Genomic DNA, 11358 nt, shown 5'->3' on the forward strand with positions numbered 1-11358 from the left:
ATGGCATTCAGTGGTGAAATTTGCAGCCCAGGAGCGCCAGGAAGAGGGAGGTGAAAAGAGATTCCTTGTAGGTTTCCCTCACATCTGAATCTTATCTGGTGGGGTGGACTGGATGGCAGGAGAGAGAGAGAATTGAGAAGGCAAAGGTGCTGTTTGGATCTGGCTGGAGTTTTAGATAACATATGGTAAGAGTTCAGATGATGAGGGATTGATTTATGCAGAAATGTGTCTCCCGGGGCCCTGGGAGCCCGTATGAAGCATTTGGAGCATGAGGGACACCTGTTGGTACTTCCCAACTCCAACTCTGTCTCCTCTTGAATCAGGTCCGTTCACATGAGAGTGGAAACAGGTGAGCTCAGCACACCGCAGCGGGTGCTTCAGAACCACTCAAGGAAAGGCCTCCGCGAAAATAGCATTGCTCTTCCGGGATCTCTAAGACACACATAAAGAACCTCTAGCCACCCAGTTTCCTCTCACACCTAGCTCATCACAGTAGGGGAAGCTCACTGTGTGTGGGGTCCTTATTAGTAGGGGACAAATTGGGGGTGGCTTGTGGCCCACACTGGGACAGGTGGAGAAAGCGGGGGTGCGGGTGCCGACTCCGCCATCTCTCTCACGCATCCTGGGCTCACCCCACGGTGTGTCCCTCCGCAGAGCCCCAGTTCTCCAAGGAGCAGGAACTCTTTGCCAGCATCAACACCACGCGCGTGAGGCTGAACCTCATCGGCTGGAATGACGGCGGCTGTCCCATCACCTCCTTCACGCTCGAGTACAGGCCCTTTGGGACCACAGTGTGGACCACGGCTCAGCGGACGTCTCTCTCCAAGTCGTACATTCTGTACGACCTGCAGGAAGCCACCTGGTACGAGCTGCAGATCCGCGTGTGCAACAGCGCCGGCTGCGCAGAGAAGCAGGCCCACTTCGCCACACTCAACTACGACGGCAGTAAGCTGGCTGGTTCCATAGCCCCCTGTCTGTGTCTCCGGGCACGTGCACCGGCGCACTGTCACTCCCCATCTGACATTCCTCCTTGGCGCAGTGACCACTGCCCACAGGTTCCATTAGGCTCTGGGCCCACTCCCTCCAGGGCTCCCTGGTTCCTTATACCCACGTGACCAGGGCTGTGATCCAGAAATAAGCGGCAGAGGGCCACTGGGTCGCTCATTAGGGAGTCTGGTGCAGGAGTGATTTCGCTTGGGCTGCAAGATTCTTTACCAAGTGCTTCTGTTCCTTGTCAGTGACTGTGAATTAACACCGCTTTTGTTGTCTCCCACCCCTCCCCCACCCCATCCCAATCCACATAACAGCTTTCTGTTTTGCTCTCATTAAGCCCTTAAACTGCATGTGCAAAAACAGTTTTCCACGGTAAAGGAGCTTATGTTACTGGTAGTCTCTGAGCAGAAATAGAGGCACTGATAGAAATAGAACCATGTCATAGGACATTAGTGCACCTACGTGCTAACACACACACACACACACACACACACACACACACACACGAAGCTTGCATGGCCTTTTTTTGAAAGTCAGGTGAGAGGTCTTGTGAGGTTTAGTTGACCAAAAAATAAATGCTTAATTTTTATCCTTTTTTCCTACAACTACTAGTATCAAGGGCAGTATGTTGGTAGCTGAACAAATGCCCAGCCCAGTGAAGCTGAAAGGTAGTGTGTCATTGGAGGCTCTGTCTTGGGAACTTGGGGAGTCCTGACAGCATGTTAATGATGCTTCCTGCAACCTGGCGGTGACTGTGACGCGGGCAGCAGCAGTCGCGGTTTTAGAGGCTCTAATCACAAGGCCAAACCGGCTGCAATGTATCAGAATGTTTGGGGCTCCTGGCTTAGCTCCCCTCAGCGCCTTCTGTCCAGTCTTCACTGCTCAGACCAGACCACAGTGCTGGGTGACTTAACCTAGAAAGTCTGTACCTGAGCAAGCACCCCAATACTTCATTCGCCCCCAGGCAGGCTAAGGGGTGTCCACTCCTCTGTTTATATGCTCTGGCAGGAACGTCCTTGGAGTGAAGGTTATACTGTTCTAAGAAAAGACGGTCCATGAACCCAAGAAACAATCAAAGAACCTAATGGGGTGATGTTGCCTGGGATCCTCATGTCATTGCCTCCGGCACGGTGGCCCCTAGGGCCGCTTCTTCCTGCTCTGGCAACTGTGTGAACCCAGCCTGAATCTCCTGTCTGAGGCCATTGCTTTGCAAAGTCCTCCCCAGCCAGCGCCCTGGCTCGTCTCCAGCATTTCAGGCCGTGGGCCCGTGAATGTAAGAAGGTCCTTTGGTAGAAGCCCCCCTGGTATTGGTCACAGCAGCCTGGGGCCCCACCTCTGTGGTGCCTGCTGCCCCATGGCCCTGGAGGCCTTGCCCAGCTCCTTCCTGCATGCTAACCTGTTCTCTTCTGGGGCTGATGCTTTCCTGACTTTCCAGCCCTCAGTTACCGGTGACGTCATTCAAAGATGTCCCCATCACAAAGCATCCCACAGTCAGAGCAGCCCTTCCGACTTGCTTTCTCCCCGATGTGGTTCAATTGTTTGGTCTTTGGCACTGACCAAACACTTCACTTAGTATTCACAGGTTCCCGGAAGTCCTTTGCTGTCTGGTACCATTTGGGTAGGAAGTAAATTTCTTACTTTAGATTACTGACTTGCATTAATGGCCTAAATAATCACACTCCGGCATGGAGTTTATCTATAATCTGAGCAGATGCTGGACTACCTAGTGTGCCCATCAGTGATATGGTCACAGCTAGTCATTTAATTGGAAACCACTCACGTGCAGAATTTGACACTGGCTCTAACTCACAAAGTACAATGTTTGCAGATTTTCAATGTTTGTCTTCTAACAATAAAAAATGCAATGTTCTCACCTTCTCCAGGAGATTAGGTTATAATCATGAAAAAGTCTTGTGAGCTGCATTTTTCTGAAATTTGAAATGATTTTATGACACTAAGAAATAAGGATACATGTTTATATTTTCCTTGCAAAACATTATGTGTTTCTTTGGAACAATTTGATAGATATATAGCTTTAATATCTCTTTTGTCACATCTGCCTGAAGAATTTTCTTCATTTTGGGAAAACAAACATTGGCAATTAGCCTCACATCTATACCAATCAGATTTCAGATTCTTCCATTTCTTTATTTGACTTTTCCTCTGCCAAACATTTCTGCTTGTCCTTGTGGTGTCTTGGTTTTGCAAGCTCATCCTCACCTGCATCCCTTATGTGCCCCTTACTGGGCTCTGAGCATTTGCAGACTTGGGGTTCCAGCCAAAAGCACTATAAAGTTGGAAGAACACTCTTCTTCACCTTATCAGATTGCAACGGGGACTGGGGTTCTGCTATTTCGACTCTACTGACTAAATGCAGGAGAAAGATGATTTTTGCTCATGGGGAAATTATATGATTTTTGTACTATTTCTCCTAAATCTCTGGCTTCTTGGCCCTTGTTTTACGTGGAGAGTACAGTAAGATGGAGCATTTTACATGATGGAGGTGCCAAAGTCCATGCCCCATAAAAAGCGGACATCTGTGTCTGAATCTCTGCCCCGCTGTATTCAGCCCCTGCACAGAAGGCAGCGTACAATAGCTCAGCGTTCAGTCTGCTTAGGTGCTTCCTTAGAATTCTAAATAATCTGAATTTCATAGCACTGTTTAACAGTGTCCGGTCAATAAGTAGCTTGTTTTCACCTGGATGGTTCCCCTTCGAAAAGTTGTCTGTAGCTCTTATAACCTAAAATAAGAGTTTCTAAAGTGCATTTGGCCTTACCCCTGTGATAAAAAGCAAGTGAATAACCAAACACAAAAGGATTTTAAGCTTCTTTCAGCCAGCGTATCTAGTACAGTCTCCCTGCAGACTCTCCTCTGTTCCCTTGCCAAACCTATTGTTCCTTTTTTGATGTGCAATTTTTCAAACAGCCTCTGTCAGTGCACTTTGGGTGACACTGAGTGCCAAGAAAATGCACGTGGCTTTTTTAAGCACCTGGCCTGGACATTATTCTTCTAGGTGCCCGCACCCAGCAGTACGCAGCAAAATGAAGCCTCTTTCAAAGAGATAACACTTTACCCTCGGTGCACATGCTGATCTGATGTGCTGTAGAGTAAGTCCGAAGGTGGACAGGAGGAGGGGAGTAAGCCAGTAGGTAAATTAGCGAGGACCTAGAAAAAGCGTCCCTGTCATTTCCCATCATCTTGGACACCCTTGGATCACACGGCGTGATTGTTGTAACCCGCCATCCCTAAAATCTCTGCCATGCTGTCTTCATTAATAGCCATCTAACATCATGGCCCTGCTTTCAGGTACAATCCCTCCACTCATTAAGTCAGTTGTCCAAAGTGAAGAAGGGCTGACAACCAACGAGGGGCTCAAGATGCTGGTGACCATCTCCTGCATCTTAGTGGGTGTTCTGCTGCTGTTTGCACTCTTGCTGGTGGTCCGGAGAAGGAGGCGGGAGCAGAGGCTGAAGAGGCTGAGAGGTGAGTCCAGGCTCTGCCGTCCACCCACATGTGCCCACTGTCACTGGCCTGCCAGGTCCCCCAGCTACCTGATCCTGTGAAGTGCCTTCAGCAAGACCACAGAGCATTCGGGAAAAAGCCAGACACATGTTACTGCTCGGTCCAGCGGAAGCTGAGTAAAAGTCAGCCTCTCACCAGTCTCCTGAATCCTAGATGTCAGTAGGCAAAGGAAATTATTTTCTCATGGGATTTTCAACCCACCTTTCTTTAATTTTCAGCCATTCCAGTATTGCCACCAATTACGCTTTCTACCGTGCTTCCCCCAGAATAAGACCGGGTCTTGTATTAATTTTTGCTCCAAAAGATGCATTAGGGCTTATGCTCAGGGGGTGTCATCCTGAAAAATCATACTAGGGCTTATTTTCTGGGTAGGTTTTATTTTGGGGGAAACACGGTATCAGATGAGCTCTGGAAATGAGAACTATTGTATTGTCAGGAAGCAGAAATTGAGGGCTGATGGTACTGGTAAAGCTTTGTGAGGTAGAAAATATATGCTTTTCCGAATTAGAAATCTGAGCTGGTGTAAGAGTTTCAGTCTAAGAAAAAAATAATGGGAAATGGGAACATAGGCCAGATGAGATCCATGGTTGCTGGGCACTGTTATTTAATGCCTGGCCCGGTAGGGTTCTGGCGACGAGGCTATTCCCAGCTCCTGGCCAAAAGCCATGACTTGCCCTTGCTCTGTAGGGTGAGGACAGTGAGTTCTTTCATACACAAAATGCTGTGCAGGACAAGTGTGTCCAAGTCCTTTGCTTTTTACCGTCAGGGCATTTAACCAAGCTGCCTCTTGGTAAAAATACATATACACCTTGTTCGCATTTTGTGATCAGTGCAATGTGGGGTAACGTCATGCAGCATCCTGTATAGTCTTCAAAGTAACATTTTAGGAACAAATCTGGAAGCACCCCCCCAAAACATATCTGTGATGTCCCCAAACCTTGCGGATATATGTGGAAAACATTGACCTCCCCAGTAAATACTCCATTTGATCATGACCCAGTTAGAGCAGCAGAACGTTGCGGCGTTTCCCCCAGTCTTCCCTTATCCAAACGCTCCTCGTTATGTGACTCTGGCACATGTTGCTATCATTTTGCGTCCACTTTGCCAACAAATTTAAATGTTTGAAGTCCATTGCACTCCATCTGTACACTTTAACTGTCCTTCCATTTAAATCTTCTGCAGCCCAACAATTCAAATGCACCATCGATCTCATTGAAATAGCCTCTCTAACTTGTTAAGCACTTATCTTTTCATTTTACGGACCCTGCTTGAATGAATCCTATATCCCCCACGCTAGGTGCTTGATGTACAAAGATGGAAAGAAAGAGCCTCTGAATTCTAGGTTTAATGTAGAGGGGAGACATATCAGCATCTACCAGGAAAAGACCAAAAAAAATGCCATGAATGCTCAAATGAGGCTTCAAGCAAAGCCTATGTAAGCACAAAAGAGAGAGTGATTAATCCCAACTGGGGAGAAAAGGAAAGGCCATCTGAGAACTACATGAAATAGCACTAAAAAGATATAATACTGCCTAGTATGTTGAGAAGGTCAGTGTAAAGTGAGCTATGTTGTATTTCATCCGCAAGTGTTCATCACTGAAATACCAAAGGGACTTTTTTTTAACCCTTTCACAGAAAATAGAATCCCATAAACTGGACATCAGGGGCATTATTATTGAGGTACCGTCGATCGACCAATGGCGGGGGAGGGGGAGCGGGGGAGTTTGTCCTTATAGCATGTAGACAGCCTAGTTGCATTTAGAAGACAACGAATTGCCCAATATAACATTGTTTTAAAGCAACAGTCAAATCTTATTAATCATTTCTATTTGATGACAAGGGTTTGGCAGCAAATAGGTTAAACATCAAGGCAATCTTTCCCAGTGTTCTAGCACCCTCTGCCAAATTCCCCTTTTCTTTTTCCCCCTTCCCCTGACTGCTCACTCCCTCCTTCCCAGCTACTGTTTTATGTTCCTGTTCTACTTCCAACTTAAGTGCCCCAACCTCACTCTTCCTTGTAAAGAGCAAGGAAGGGAAGCTAAAGATATTGCTGACGTTTACGGATGCATTTTGGTTAGACTGATGGTGGGCTCATGCCTCCTTTATTTTCATTCTGAACAGTTCCTGTAATTTAGCTATTGCTTTGCAAGGGCTTTGTCCGGAAGAGCTGCTGGAACTGGCATTTTTATTGTTGGCACCTCTACTTGTAGACACCCACGTTTTGTAGTGGGTCTCGGTAAGGAAAGCCATACATCAGGTCAGAGAGCATGGTTTTTCATTGCCCGGAAACAGTTTTGTGTTCTTTGTGCGGGAGAAAAGATAGAGCCAACACCAAGGTTTCAGTGGGAAGAAAGTAACTGCTGTGGCAAAGAAGATGTATTCATGAGGGAAGCCGAGGAGTGATGAATTCCAGAGCAGAGGCTTGCACAGACAAAGGCATCTGCAGACTTGCATTTTGTCCATGCTTAATAAAGGCTTCTGAGTCAAGAGTCTGACAGGAGGGCAGCGAGAATACAGAGGGTCGGGTACCCAATTCCATCTGCTTCCTAACAGCAAGTTTTTATGTGGACGCACTAAAACGCATTCAATTCAACAAGCCATGGTTGGTTATCTACCATGTGCCAGATGTAACCTTTTTAAAACCCAATAGCAAAATCTTCTTATTAATCATTTCTATTTGATCACAAGAGTTGGACTAAGTCCTGGAGAGAAAAGACTATGAAGTCTCCATCCCAGAAGCATAGGCACTGACACTGTAGTGGCAGTGACTACAGGATTAAAGGGACAGGCTCATCTTCCTAAAACTGTGGGAAGGGTGCCGTAGAAGGACAGAGTGAGTGACGAGGAGTCAGTGAAAGGCCTGGCCTGGTCCCAGAAAGGTCTTTGTCTTGTAGCCCTGCAGCCCCCCTGACATGTTACTTAATGACATGGGAGGAAATTGCAGCCGCAGAGTTTAATGTAGTAAGTGCGTCTCTATTAAACAGAGTTCATTAGTAGATCACTCAATTACAACCTGACCCACATAAGGCACAGATTCTGTGCTGGATTAGAATGAGCTCAAATATGTTTACAGATTCGACAGAAAGACTTATTTCACGTAATATTTTTATCGTCCAAAACGAGGATGTTTTTAACAACTTTTCCATGTTGCCTGAGCAGCCGCTGATCAGGATCAAACATGGAAATAAGAAAATGTGGATTATTGAAAAAATATCGTATGGGTTTCTAATGGACACTGTTAGTTACTATGTAAGGTCAACTTCATATTGCTGACCTTGTCTGATTGCTGCAAACTACCAAATGTTTATAAGCAGGATATGTTTTCCCGTATAGCCAAGCAACCTAGTTAGGTGAATACAATATAATATTCTTTTATATAAATTTTTTTTTTAAAAAAAAAGAAAGAAAATGGGACTCAAGCAATCTAGCCAACCTATATTCTCCCTTCCTGAATACTTTACTAATTTTAGAGCAGAGCAAAGTCTAAATTGTCTGCAACTGCTACATTTTTTAAAAAAATCTATCACCTTATCCAGGAGTTCAGAAGCCACATTTTGCTTTTGATGATGCCCTGATTTTTCCCCACTTCTAGAGCCTTTGAAGCGCTAGGTTATAGAATGAGTCACTGGCTGGGCCCATGATCTCAGCAGCCCTGACCTTATAAAAATTTGATTCCCGTGTCAAGTAATCAATGCCAGGACCCCTAAAAGCTTCCTCCTTTAGTAGGAGTTTACCCGAGAGCGTGCCAAGGGGCAACTGGCAGTGCCGAGCCAAAAAGCTACTTCCAATACTTCAAATAAGCCAAAAATAAAAGTCAATGGATGATACAAAATTTGGCCAGGCCTCTGTGTCAAAATGCCCTTATTCCTTGGAACAGAAACATATTTACTATTTTAAACATGGTTTGGAAAGGGTTAATCAAACTGGACAGTTCAGAGGCCATTCCCGGGGAGAGTCTAGTCTGGTGGTTCTACAGGGGGACAGTTGACCGGTGAGCCCTGAGGTGTCGTCATCATTGTCTGACTTCTGACATGACATTGATCTGCTCTGCAAATGAGCTAAACACTCTCCTCGCTTGGAAGACCAGACGTTGGCTTGAACTTTAAAACCTAAAGGAAGAGGGGTGTGTGCCTAGGAGACTGGTGGCAGGTAGACTTGGCGGGGGGGACTTAAAGTGCGTAGAGGTGGTCACGGCACTTCCGCAGAGCCCCGTGTGAGCAGGAAGGACACAGTGCTGTGAGTGAGGCCATCGGGGGGCGCAGCCTGGAAACACAGTGCTGTGAGTGAGGCCATCGGGGTGCGCAGCCTGGAAACACAGTACTGTGAGTGAGGCCATCGGGGGGCGCAGCCTGGAGACGTCGTCGCCGAGCTACTAGTTGCCCAAGTTGTGCTTTCCGTGGGAACAGAACTGCGGACTCTGAGACTCTTTCATTCCATGCTTTGGGTTGTCATCCTTCTTCCTTCATCCTTTGTTGCTTTCTCTTTTTCCCTTGTCTTGATTTCTTCATAAAATTACCCTCTGAAAACTCCAAACTTGTTATGGCATAACTAAGTAAAAAGGGGGTTCTGTGTTAGAAAGTGGGAAGCAGAGGAGCCCTGGGATGGTGGCAAGGCCAAGCCAAGGGCAGCCAGTGGCACGAGGACCAGAGAGGGGACAGCCAGGAGGGACAGTGCTGGCATCAGCCCCAGAGCTTCGTCCTGCCTGGAGTCTGTTCTGTCCATGTTTGTCCTATTAGCAGTTCGCTCAGATTCCAAATATCTTTGGATTTCTTTTCGGGTACTTATTTTATATCAGCGTTCATTTGAACATGCTGATGGTTGGAAGTTTTATTTGTGATCTTGTAAAAAGTGAAACGCAGACGTATAGCCCTTACAAAGTACCTCTTTATGAGACCCATCCCAATGCCACAGAAAAGCAGGGGCTGCTGCAAGGGTGCTTGCAGATACACACTATTGATGGATGGTAAAGCTGGGTACGATCAGCCACCCCCACAGTGGCTTTTTGTTGCTGTGGGTGTGTGCAAGTGACAGCCCAATGGAGGCACTGCCCTAAGCATGTCCCATTTTACTTAACTAGAATTTTGGAAACAAAAATGTAGCCATGTGGCTGTGAATGAGATTCCTCTTTTTTAAAGATGCTTTTGGGCATATAAATATGAGGCAACTCAGACTCTCGACACTAGCTCAGTGCAGTGACTGAGACTGGCTGTGCCCGCCCCCTGCAGCCATGTGGTCTGTGCCACGTGGTTCGTAAGGACCATCATGCCCTGTGCAGGCCCAAGATGGGAGGAACGGTCCACGGGAAGAACAAGGGGACTGGGGGAGACTTGATGGGCAGGGCAGTTCTGGGAGCGAGAGGTTGGGCACGGGACATCGTGCGGCAACACTAGGGACCCCTTCCCTGGAGCATCCAGTGGCCCCAGCTCATTTCAACATCTGTCTAAGACACAGCACAGGGGGTCGAACATTTATTAGCAGGCTGATTTGAAAGCCTTCAGTGCTCTTAAGACTATGATTCCAGGACTTTTAAACATTATCTTAAGTGGCCCCAGATTCTCTTCTCACCCCCATACAGAGGTGTGTCCAAGCTGCTTCCATCTTCTCTTCCCACCGTCTCTATACAGACATGAACAAGTGCTCCGCTATGTTGTAAGCCAAACACCTCCACCCAAATCCCTGCTTCCACATCCTTCCAGATGCCCATTCCTGTCTCTGTATTACCACACACAGCCCTGCGTAGCCCAGATCGTGCCATTGCCCTGGGCTCCCTGCAGTCCCTCTGCCTCCACACCTGGCAGGTCCCTGATTCCTGCAGATGTCCTCTATCTACTATAATGTTATCTGCTCCCTGCTCCCCTATTCTCACTGCAGGCCTCTAACCCAGCCCTCACAGCCTCTCACTTTGCCCCACCCCCATTCTGAGCACTGATCTGTGTGTAGGTCGCCTGATCTGTGCTGGTTGGCGGCATCCACACCCACCCACCAGCACCTCTACCCTCCTCTTCCCCTGGGGCCAGTTCAAAGCTTCCAGATTAGGACCAGTCACACAAAGTCACCTCCCCGTACCTCCTCCTTCATGTCTTGACCATCCCCAGTTCACAAACACCCCTGGAAACATCACTGTCCTCCCAAACTGACCTACTCCTTGCTTCCCCAAGGAGCTGAGAATTCGAATGCACAGTAATTCTGTGGCATGGAGCACTCTTCCCATCTAAGCCTGTGCTCCCCAGAACCCCCGGCTCCCTTTGAGGAGTAGGGAGTCTTGCATCCTTCCAGACTGACCCAACCTGAGACAATGCTCTCCTGGGATCGTCTCCCTCAGTCAGCGGGCACTAGCATCAGCTCCTCTGTGTGTCTCTGAAGCTATGACACATAGCACTGTATGTATAAAGGGCCTTAAGGATAGTGATGAAAAAGGATTTTGAACACGTAGACATTGCTTATGAACTCCCACTCAGCTGCAGCAAATGACTGAACATATCTGGGTCCCAGTTTCTTGGTTTCTGAATGAGGACGATAATTCCCAGACAGAGACGGACGTTAAGGGGCCAAGAGCTATCAGTCCCACAGTAAGTGGCACGATGCACATTCCTAGTACGTGCTCAGCTGTGACCCCAGCCCACCCCAGGCCCACGCTCCAGGAGACAGTTACACATGGTCCCTGAAAGGCAACTGTGCCACCCAGACTCCGCCAGCGCTTCTCATTGGTGAACTCACAAAAGTGAATTTCCATTGATGTAACTTTTATCACATGAAATCAGAAGAAAGAAATAGTAGCTAAGACAGAAAAAGAAAGGGATCTGCTGTAAGAGGATGAGCGTAGGGAAGCCTGGACCAAAATG

General features: G+C 47.4%; 1 protein-coding gene across 2 annotated transcripts in view; it reads left to right on the forward strand.

The window, feature by feature from the left end:
* Window positions 1–11358, forward strand: part of DSCAM (DS cell adhesion molecule) — a 639047-nt gene that overhangs the window by 588463 nt on the left and 39226 nt on the right. For both annotated transcript variants that reach the window (XM_019745768.2, XM_019745769.2), the window contains exons 26-27: window positions 655–945; window positions 4301–4477. In XM_019745768.2, the coding sequence (XP_019601327.2) occupies window positions 655–945; window positions 4301–4477 (468 nt within the window). The remainder of the gene's footprint in view (window positions 1–654; window positions 946–4300; window positions 4478–11358) is intronic.

The sequence above is a fragment of the Rhinolophus sinicus genome, linkage group LG01, assembly GCF_036562045.2.
Source record: "Rhinolophus sinicus isolate RSC01 linkage group LG01, ASM3656204v1, whole genome shotgun sequence".
NCBI classification, from domain to species: Eukaryota; Metazoa; Chordata; class Mammalia; order Chiroptera; family Rhinolophidae; genus Rhinolophus; species Rhinolophus sinicus.